Raw genomic sequence first — 10,877 nt, forward strand, 5'->3', positions numbered from 1 at the left:
CCATTAGGTGGCCACTCGCCAACTCCACCAGTTGCCTGGTGGTGTCTCCCCAGTCAGCAGGAAACATGTCAGGCTCGGCCACGAATGGCTTCATTTCCCAGCTCGGCCTTTTAACACCACTCTGCCGCAAGTCCTGTTTGAAGGTTGCTGAGGGAGGCCAGGCCGGGCCAGGCTCCAGCCTGAAGCCCTCTGCTGGCTCCATCCTGTGCCAGGTGATGCATCTACCAGGCCTTCAGCCCCTTGGTCAGAGACAGTCCCCGCCTCCTTGGTCCATCTGGCACTGACTTAGTCCCTTTCGCAGGTGCCCTGGTATTGCCCCGCCCTGGCACGCTCCATGCTAGCAAGTTCTGGGACCCTTCCCCCGCCATAAGGCAGGAGCTGAGAACATTCATTCCTCTCCATTTCCTGCCGCCTTTGGCTCCCGGGCAGTGAGACCAGCCCGTAGTTTGTGGCAAGAGCTACCCACAGACAGTGAGATTCTTTACTGGCACCCATCCCCAGATGTACGTGCCACTTGAGACATGTCGGTGAATCACTGAGCCTAGCCCATGGGGAGGGATGGGGCAGGGCATGTTTTGGGGGGGGTGGGAGAGAGGCACCTGCTGGCAATTAGGGATTCCCTTTGATTCATCCCAGCCTGAGGTTTGGGGGACGGCTCTGGCCACATGTTGCCATGGGGATGCCATTCACCTCCTGTCTCAAACCTCTGCCTTCTAATTACATTTTCCCTTGGTTGAATTATTCACTCAGCCTTCCCCTTCCCCCCCAGCTGGGGGCCTGGAGGGGGCCGGGTCATCGCATGGGTTCTCGCCTCAGCCACATTTCACTCTGGACTATTGTTCACTCCCGCTGAGCGCTCCATAAAGTCAGTGGCCGGAGGCAGCTGGCAGAAATGTGGTGATCAGCTCCACAGCCCAGGGCGCCCCGTAAGACGCTGGGCTCTCGTGCCGCTGACATGGATGGGGTTTTATTGCTGCCTGCGTTTCACAAAGAAAGGTACTGGCCGGTGGGTTGAATCAAGGTGCAGTGCTGCCAGCTAACCCAGCAGTGCCTGAGCAGAGCACTCCAGCACCTGGTAATGGAAGGGTGGATGGAGGGAAGGGAGTTCAGTCTTGTCATTAGGGCACGAGACGGGGACTCTGGGCTCTTTGCTCTGCCACAGCCTCCCTGTGTGACCCTGGGCAAGTTGTTTGGTCTCTCCATTGCCCAGCTGGGCTGCTGCAGACTTGCCATCTGTACAATGGGGATAATAATACTGCCTGTCTCCCACCCTTTGCTGAATTAATAATGAAAACATTGTAGCCAAGCCCTGGTTGTTAGAAACCAGGGTGAGAGCGAACATGGGGGCAGCCAGCCGCATCTCCACACACCCTCTTCTGAGACATCTGCTACTGGCCTCTGGACCAGATAACCACTGGGTCTAATCCAGGCTGGCCCTCCCTGTGTCCTTTGTCTTCTCTGGCTAGACTGTTTGCACTTTGGGGCAGGCCTCACACTCGGAGTATGTACAGCCCCTGGCACAGTGGGGCCCTGAGCTCAGCTGGCAGCTGTAGAAGCTACTGCAATACCAATAGAGAGAGGAGGTCAGGAGGCCGCACCAGGGTGCCTGGGTGTACAGCCATCCCAGGTCTGCGGTGGCTAAGCGTCAAGGTGACTGCTCCGAGAGCTGTAGGTGGACTGGTTGGGGGGCTGAGCCCAGCACCTGGTGGACAGCGGCCACCCATCAAAATTCACCCCACAACTGGTGCTAACTGGCAGTCTTGGGAAGAGGCCCAGGACTGAAGGGGCCACAGAGTCTGAGCCCTCTCTGAGGCATGGTCCCTGCAGGTCCAGGCTGGAGAGGCATCCCCTGCTGCCTGTGCGGATAAGGGGAGGAGTCCGTCTCCAGGGCTGTCAATCAAGCCCCTTCCTCCAGCTCTAACTCTCATGCTTGTTGCACTGGCTTTAAGAGGAAAGCGAGCTGTACTCCATGCGCTAGTGCTGGGACCAAGGGATCCCCGGCATGTCTCCGCTACGGAACGTGCGCGTCTGCATTCGGCCTGGCTGAGGTTTTCGTGTTGTGTCCTCCCGTAGCTTGGAACGCTCAGTACGTTACCGGGGCTGGTCGAGGTGACGCTATCTGTGAGGACCTCTGAACAAATCCGGCTGCTCTCTGAACCCATCTGCTGGAGCCGCATGTGTGAGAGAAATCGGCACAAACTGCTGGTCAAGTTCAGGCTCTGAGCCCTTGGGGTGAGCGGCTGTCTGTGCTGATGGCCAAATCTAATCCATTAGAGGCCTGGCTAAGCCATGCGTCGAACTGGGTCAGGGCACTGGTTCCAACAGGGACCTTACCAGCATCCCTGATGTTGGACAGACACAGGCGGGAGTTCATCTATTGGGTTGTGCTTTAATCATCCCTGGAGAGCGCCAGGTGGTAGCCAGGTGCCCTGGCACATTGGGAATGGAGATCGGAGCCTCAAGCTGTGACTGGATAGCTCTCTTAACCCTTCGCTGCCACGTCGCTCACTTCCAGCGTCTGTCCTTCCTTTAGGCCAAACACGTGCCCTGCTCAAGCAGCAGTTTTCCTCCCACACTGGCCCTCCGTACACAGCAGCTGGTTAGGCAGGAATGAAACCCAGGGCTCCTGCCTCCCAGTCCCATCCTCGGTCCACTGGACCCCACACAGCACCGGTAGCTAGTGCTGTATGCTTTGCTGCGGCTTGTTGTATCAGTAACATGGGGCACGACCGTTCCTGGCACCTGTGATTTGTTAGTGGGGGGTGCGCCCTTTCAGACTGCAGTGTTCCCAGCGTGCCCTCTTCACCCACTGACTGTTTTGGGGCCTGATCCTGCCCAGGTGAATGGGGAATTTCACCATTGGCTCCAGCCTGAGGGTATAGCTGCACTGCAGCATGTGTAGAGATAACGGAGCTCGTTTTAATCAAGTCAGATCAAAGCCAGCTCGAGTAACGCTAGCAGGGAAGCCTTGGCAGCAGGGGCAGCTGCACAGGCTAGTCTTGCCCGCCTGGCAGCCTGGGTACATCACGCCTCCGGCTTGCAGCGTAGACGCACTCTCGGATCTCTGGGCCCTGCTGCGGGACGTCTGTAAATCAGTCTGAAGGAGAGCAGAATCCATTTAAAAACAGTTTAAGCTCTCAAATCATTAACAGCCTCCCTGAGCAGACTTCCGAGGTACAAATGAATACATTCTAATAGGAGGCACGGAGCAGAGAGCTGCTAATCTGCATTAATTCCTCTCCCGAGGCTTCAGCCGCAGAAATGAGCAATTCAATACAAATCAAATCAAATGCCCAGGACTGATTGGGGGAGATGGGCTCTGCGGAGGGGCAGTGCACAGAAGCACCAGCAGGAAATCCAGGCTGCGGCAGCAGCGTTCGCTCGCTCTTGCTGCACATCTGGTTGCTGGGGGACATTTTGTTAAGCGCACGCTGCAGTTGAGGCTGATGATTGGATGCTGTGTGCTTTTGAAACCCGAGGGGGGTGTGCGTGAGAGAGAGAGACTCACCCACCTGAATGGGGGTTGTGTTGCCCCCTGAATTCTTTCTTCCCAGTAGTGTCAGTGTGTTCCCCAGAGAACTGGGTTCTAGGCCCAGCTCTGGCAGTAGCCTGCTCAGTGACCTTGGGCACGTCCGTTCTTGTTCCTGTGCCTCAGTTTCCCCTCCTGATCTTTGTCTATTTAGACTAAGCTTTTTGTGGCAAGGACTGTCTCTTACTACGTGTACCCTCAGTGCCTGGCACAATGGGGCCTTGATCTCAGCTGGGGCCTCTAGGCCTTACCATAATTGGCCAAGTGAAGCGCGATTCTACATTCAGCTGCTGTTTGAACGTAACACAATAACTTTGGAATGCTACAGCCAATCAGTTTTAAAATTTCAGGGAACGTGCTAGGCCTCAGAGAGCAGAACCCTGTTGAGTTTGAGGCAAAATGGAAAAACCGGATGAAAGAAATGGGGGACACACAGAGCCCCTGGCATCTGGTTAGCGGAGCTAGCAGCTTCAGCCAGGTCTGTAATTGTCTAGAAAGCAAAGAACCAGCTGATGGTTAACATCTTCCAGCACAACAAGACACCAGCCCACCCCTCAGCTCAGCTTTGCCCATCATCCCAATAGGGTTAAAAATGTTGGCACCCTGAATGACTTATCTGCCAGACAGAAGGAAAAGAAATCAGAATGGTGGGGGGAGGGGGGAATCAGGGCCCCTGGCACTGGGCGGAGAATGGGGGACCCTGGTATGGGGGAGAGAGGAATGGGGCATCACAGCCCCTGGCATGAGGGAGGAGGTGGGATGGAAGGGAGCTTGTGGGGGAACGGAGAGATCAAAGGAACCCTCATGCGGGCAGTGAGCTTGGCAGATTTGGGAGCAGGCGGCAAGGCATCACCGTTGGGCCTAACATCTGTGTCACCCTCCCCGTGTAGGTCCATATGTACGACCCATATGACGACTATTACCAGACAGTGCCCTTGGATTCCCACCAGACCATGTACGTCAGCTCGGGATACTACGGCACCCAGTACGGAGGTATGTGTTTCCCCATCATGGCCTCCCCCCAGCCCACACTGACAGTTGAGGGGCCCCCAATGAGGCGGGGGTTTAGCCGGAGGGCTGCACCCAGCATGCAGGAAACGGAGCAGATTTAGACACCCATGTTATTTACTTGGCAGTGTTCAGATTCCAACCTCTAGAGGGCAAGGCCCATTTACACCCCAGCCAGTCAAGCCCCGGTATCATTCTTATTAAATTTACTGAGGGTTTTGCTTATTTCTGTGAATGAAGCAGAAGAGGATGCCTAATTCCTTCAGGAAATACGGTTGAGTTTTTGTAACTCTAGGTAGAATTCAATTCTGTGCGTAGCTTCACCAGGAAAGGACAAAAGGTCACGGCTCATTAGTTACTTGGCATCATCTCCTAGAGCTAAAATGGGGCAGTTTATAAAGAAGCTAATTTTTTTTTTTTTATTTAAAAACTAAGTTCCTACGGTATCCTAGCACTGGTCCAAATTGCATTGCACAGCAGCGCTGCTGCAGACTTCTGGGCCATTCCTGGAGTCATATGCAAAACATGATATTCCCTTCACGTATTTAATGTAACATAAATGCATTGACTTTATGGCTTGCAAAAGATGCTGGATGGACACTCCCTGCTTTTGAAAGGTGCTGAGATACCATGGTGATGGGCACCAGCCTCAGAACCTCATTACAGACCCTTCTGACCTTAAAATCGATGGGGCCAAGTTTTTTAAGGGATTTAGGCCCCTAGAGACGCAGGTAGGTGCCTGAGGCAAATTGAACATCCTGCTAGGCTCCTCTCTGCATCTTTAGGCACCTAACTACCTTGGAAATGTGGCCCTATGAACCTAGACAGACAGGCCTAGAGACTGACGCTTTCTGTCTATCTCCTAATGGATAACAGCTGCTGTCTCACCCTGTCCCAGTAGCAACCATCTCATAGGAAGGGAGAGGAGTTCATTCTGCTTAGTCCTTGCCCTCTCTGTGATGGCTGTCAACAAGGACACCAGTTAGTGCCAGCGGGTGGTGCTGGTTTCCATGACAGCTAGGGACTGGACTGAGACCCAGCAAACTCAGTGCACAGAGAGACGGAGAGACTGCCGAGACTCATCAAGCTCTCGGATCGCTACCCCTTCCTGCTTCTCCACGTGGGCACCAATGATACTGCCAAGAATGATCAGGAACAGTCAGCATGGATTCACCAAGGGCCTTCTATCAGGAGATAACTGACTCTGTGGATGAGGGCAAAGCAGTGGATGTGTTATTCCTTGACTTTAGCAAAGCTTTTGATACAGTCTCCCACAGTATTCTTGCCAGCAAGTTAAAGAAGTATGGGCTGGATGAATGGACTATAAGATGGATAGAAAGCTGGCTAGATCATTGGGTTCAACGGGTAGTGATCAATGGCTCCATGTCTAGTTGGCAGCCGGTTTCAAGTGGAGTGCCCCAGGGGTCGGTCCTGGGGCCGGTTTTGTTCAATATCTTCATTAATGATCTGGAGGATGGCATGGACTGCACTCTCAGCAAGTTTGCAGATGATACTAAACTGGGAGGAGTGGTAGATACGCTGGAGGATAGGGACAGGATACAGAGGGACCTAGACAAATTAGAGGATTGTGCCAAAAGAAACCTGATGAGGTTCAACAAGGACAAGTGCAGAGTTCTGCACTTAGGACGGAAGAATCCCATGCACTGCTATGGACTAGGGGCCGAGTGGCTAGGAAGCAGTTCTGCAGAAAAGGACCTAGGGGTTACAGTGGACGAGAAGCTGGATATGAACCAACAGTGTGCCCTTGTTGCCAAGAAGGCTAACGGCATTTTGGGCTGTAGAAGTAGGGGCATTGCCAGCAGATCGAGGGACATGATCATTCCCCTCTATTCGACATTGGTGAGGCCTCATCTGGAGTCCTCTGTCCAGTTTTGGACTTGCCACTACAAGAAGGATGTGGAAAAATTGGAAAGAGTCCAGCGGAGGGCAACAAAAATGATTAGGGGTCTGGAGCACACGACTTATGAGGAGAGGCTGAGGGAACTGGGATTGTTTAGTCTGCAGAAGAGAAGAATGAGGGGGAATTTGATAGCTGCTTTCAACTACCTGAAAGGGGGTTCCAAAGAGGATGGATCTAGACTGTTCTCAGTGGTACCTGATGACAGAACAAAGAGTAATGGTCTCAAGTTGCAGTTGGGGAGGTTTAGGTTGGATAGTAGGAAAAACTTTTTCACTAGGAGGGTGGTGAAGCACTGGAACGGGTTACCTAGGGAGGTGGTGGAATCTCCTTTCTTAGAGGTTTTTAAGGTCAGGCTTGACAAAGCCCTGGTTGGGATGATTTAGTTGGGAATTGGTCCTGCTTTGAGCAGGGGGTTGGACTAGATGACCTCCTGAGGTCCCTTCCAACCCTGATATTCTATGATTCTATGACACAGAGGCCGCTGAATGGGCAAGGCTGTTCTTCAGTAGCTGGGTGGGTGCTGGCTGCTGTGGGGGAGAGCTGGATGTGGGGCTGGTGAGGGTGGGTGGTACTGGCATGGGGACCAGTGCTGGGGCAGGGGCTGAAAACTGAGGCTTATTGGTCCTGGGAGGGAGGCTGGGGTGTGCTGGCCTTGGGTGGTGGTCTGGAGGTGGAGGGTGATGCTGGGGTTTTTACTGGCACTGGAAGTGGGGGGCTGCCTGAGACTTACTGGTGCTGGATGGGGGATCTGCGTTGGGAGTCTGGGTTGGGGGGCTGGTTGTGGCAGAGAGGCTGGCTGACGGGTTACTGGTCCTGAGAGGGGAGTTATCTGGGGGTTACTGGTGCTGGCTGAGAGGGGTTAGCTGGGGGGTTACTGGTGCTGAGAGGGGGTTACCCCGGAGTGTGACTGGTACTGGGAGGGGGAGCTGGATGGGGGGTTACTGGTGCTGGCAGCGAAGGCTCGCTGAGGAGTTACAGATGCTGGATTTGGGGCTAGCTGGGGGGTGTTACTGGGGCTGGGACAGGGGATCGTGCTGGGGCTGGGACAGGTGATTGGACTGGGGGGTGTTACTGGGGCTGGGACAGGGGATCGGGTTGGGGGGGTTGCTGGGGTTGGGATGGGCGATCAGGCTGGGACTGGAACAGGTGATCAGGCTTGGATGGGGGATTGGGCTGGGGGGTGTTCCTGGAGCTGGGCTGGGCTGGGGGGTGTTACTGGGGCAGGGGCTGGGGCAGTTGCTGGGGCTGGGACGGGGGATCGGGCTGGGGCTGGAACAGGGGGTCAGGCTGGGATGGGGATCGGGCTGGGGGGTGTTCCTGGGGCTGGGCTGGGGGATTGGGCTGGGAGTGTTACTGGGGTTGGGATGAGCGATCGGGCTGGGGCTGGAACAGGGGGTGAGGCTGTTCCTGGGCCTGGGCTGGGGGGTGGAGGGTGTTACTGGGGCAGGGGCTGGGGCAGTTGCTGGGGCTGGGATGGGCGATCGGGCTGGGGCTGGGAATTGGGCTGGGGGTGTTCCTAGGGCTGGGACGGGGGCTGGGGGGGGGTGTTACTGGGGTTGGGATGGGCAATCGGGCTGGGGCTGGAACAGGGGGTCAGGCTGGGACGGGGGATTGGGCTGGGGGTGTTCCTGGGCCTGGGACAGGCGATCGGGTTGCGGGAGGTTACTGAGCTAAGCAAGAGAAGCAGGGATGTTCCATGGGACGTTGTTTCAGAGTTAACCCTCTGCCATGCAGTGGACAGCTGCTGCCTTCTCTCCTGCAAGCCGAGGGATCCCAGGACCCACTGTCCTGGAGCCAGGGTGCTAGTCTGCGAGCAGAGGGAGAGGCGCCTCCCATCAGAGCCTGAGCTTGTCAGACATTTACAGGAACCAAATCCCTGGGTGCCCGGCTGCTCCCCCTCCCCTCTAGCCACATCCCTAATGGTAGAGTGACATCTGGTGGCATCAACATGGAACTGCCCTGGCTGCGCCCACGGCTTCGGAGCCGAGCTGTCACAGACTGGATGCAGACGGGCCCTTGGCTCACCACAGCAGTGCAGGGGGTCAGCCCTGAATGGCCTGGACCTCTGGCAGGGGTGGATCTGCACGGGGTTCAAGCAGCCTTCCCTGTCCCTGTCCCGGCGGGAGGGAAGGATGCAGGCCCTGCAGTGGGAATATACAGCAGAAATTAAAGTTGTTAATCCGCCCATCATCGGGAAATCTGGCCCCGGGAGCTTCCAGCCTCACACCAGGCAGTACCCAAGCAGCGCACCCAGCACTGGGGAGGTGCATGAGGCAGCTCGGCTGTACACAAGGCCCCGCGGGAGCTCAGAGCCCCTTGCTCACGTCTCCAGGGCAGCTGGTTCCTGCAGAAAGTGTGTTTGTGCTTTCCTGAGCATTAGCGCAATTGGTTCACTTGATTGGCTTATTCAGAAGTGGAAGGGGGGTGTTTCCTTTGTTTTGTTAAAGGCTCACAGTCACCATGGCTTGTGTGTGCGCCACCGCACCCTGCTGGGTGGAAACAAATACTGCACTGTGTCATAAGCCCTATATTGCTCGTTGCCCCAGGAGATTCTATCAGCTCAAGCAGTAAGGACACCCCCCTCCTCCCCCCGTTTAACTAGCCAAGCAAGCAATGCATCACGACCCCTGCCCAGGCTCTCATCAAATGCTCCAAAGCAGAACCCAGCCCTCCCACTGTCCCCCAGCAGCTCAGATCACACCGTACTCTGGTGTTGAATGGGAACCTGAGCAGCATTTGTGTGACAAGTATCAGAGGGGTAGCCGTGTTAGTCTGAATCTGTAAAAAGCAACAGAGGGTCCTGGGGCACCTTTAAGACCAACAGAAGTATTGGAGCATAAGCTTTCGTGGGTGAATGCCCACTTCGTCAGACGCGAGACATCTGCATCTGATGAAGTGGGCATACACCCACGAAAGCTTATGCTCCAATACTTCTGTTGGTCTTAACGGTGCCACAGGACCCTCTGTTGATTTGTGTGACAGTGAGAGGCAGCGCTCCCCACGTGGTGGAGTCGCTGTGTAGGCTCTGCACTGCTATAGCTTTACTCCTCTCCCACAGGGCTGCGGGAACAACGGCGTCCCTGGGCCCCCTCCTCCATGTTCACCCTGCATCTCCTTTTGTCTTTGCCCCTCAGCGCCTGGAGTGACTCATGTGATTGTCCGCGAGGACCCCTACCGCGTGTCGGGAGACCAAATGGCTTTGGGCCTGCTGGCTGGCGCCGCCACCGGGGCCGCCCTGGGATCCTTCATGTGGATGCCGTGCTGGTTCTAAGAACTCGCTCGCGTGCGGGACGCCTCTGGACCAAGCGCTTGACCAAGAAGTTTGGGTTCCCTCCAGGCAGCCTGCGGGGCGATGCCCTATAACGTAGATCGTTGTAAGGTTCCCCTCCCATCCCCGATGAGTCCGCACTTTGCTTGGCATGCCTGACTAGGTGCATTGGTGGCATAAATTTTCCTTTGCCTCCTAACCCAGCAGTCATTTAATTTTCTCAGCACTCAACACAATCCAGACGCCCCTGGCCCACCCTGACCAAGGCACTGTGCTGCCCACCCAGACCTCAACCAGGGCCAAGCAGAGACCGCCGGTACTTCCCAGCGTCATCTCCTGCTCTGAAATGACAGCTTCTGCTCCTGGCCCTCCTTCTCTGAAGAGAGGGACAGAGGAGGTGAGCACGGAGCCAGATGTTCAGCTGGTGTAGGGTGATTTAACGCCACTGATGTCTGTGGGTTGATGCCAGCTTGCTCCAGCTGAGAATCTTGTCTCCATTGGCCCCCGGGTTTCAGATCCCTGTAGCATACAGGCCAGTGCTTTGTAAGTTGCAGGTGTTTCATACATTGCATTTAAAAGAAATACTACTTGGACTTAAATAGGAAGTAAAAGGAAACAGCCCCTTTCCTATGTAGCAGCCCCCCTCAGGTGTGTAACATATATAGAACATGTGACTGACTAGCTGTGTAAAGGAAACACATATGTCATCCCACTGTGGGGGGAGGAGGGCAGGGTATTTTAGTTTAGACGTGATTCTATATGGTCCAGTGCAATAAGCAAAGTTGACAGCGTAGTTCATGCCACCTGTAAAATATCTTGGCCGTGAGCCACGCGACTCCTTCCGTGTGTCATATTTACACCAGCGCATGTTTACCCAGCGTCTGTTACACTCCACTCACATATTAAAAAGCTATGACTTACTCGCTAAATGTGTAACGCCCTCTGTCCTTCCCCCACGGCGCTTTGTGCTGGGGCTGGCCTGGTGGTTAGTGCCCAGCTCCTGCTGCCCCCCAGGGCCTATCCCTCAGCCCCAGCTCTTGCTCTCTGAGCTGCCGGGCTGAGAATGCCACCACCAGGAGGTAGGACAAGGGAGGTCTTTGTGGCAAAGACTGCGGTGGCCCCCCAAAGTGCTAGGTCTTAAGGGGACCATA

At 55.3% G+C, this 10,877-nt stretch overlaps 1 protein-coding gene across 4 annotated transcripts in view; it reads left to right on the top strand.

The window, feature by feature from the left end:
* PLEKHB1 (pleckstrin homology domain containing B1) overlaps positions 1-10,655 on the top strand; it is a 39,868-nt gene extending 29,213 nt beyond the window's left edge. For 2 of the 4 annotated variants that reach the window (XM_005308520.5, XM_065581812.1), the window contains exons 6-7: positions 4,420-4,522; positions 9,593-10,655. In XM_005308520.5, coding sequence (XP_005308577.1) covers positions 4,420-4,522; positions 9,593-9,729 — 240 coding nt within the window. In that variant the 3' untranslated portion in view covers positions 9,730-10,655. Of the gene's footprint in view, positions 1-4,419; positions 4,523-9,516 lie in introns of all 4 variants that reach the window. The other 2 variants (XM_065581810.1, XM_065581809.1) reach the window with 1 other exon arrangement.
* The last annotated feature ends 222 nt before the right edge of the window (positions 10,656-10,877 follow it).

This window comes from Chrysemys picta, chromosome 1 (genome assembly GCF_011386835.1).
Source record: "Chrysemys picta bellii isolate R12L10 chromosome 1, ASM1138683v2, whole genome shotgun sequence".
Taxonomy (NCBI): domain Eukaryota; kingdom Metazoa; phylum Chordata; order Testudines; family Emydidae; genus Chrysemys; species Chrysemys picta.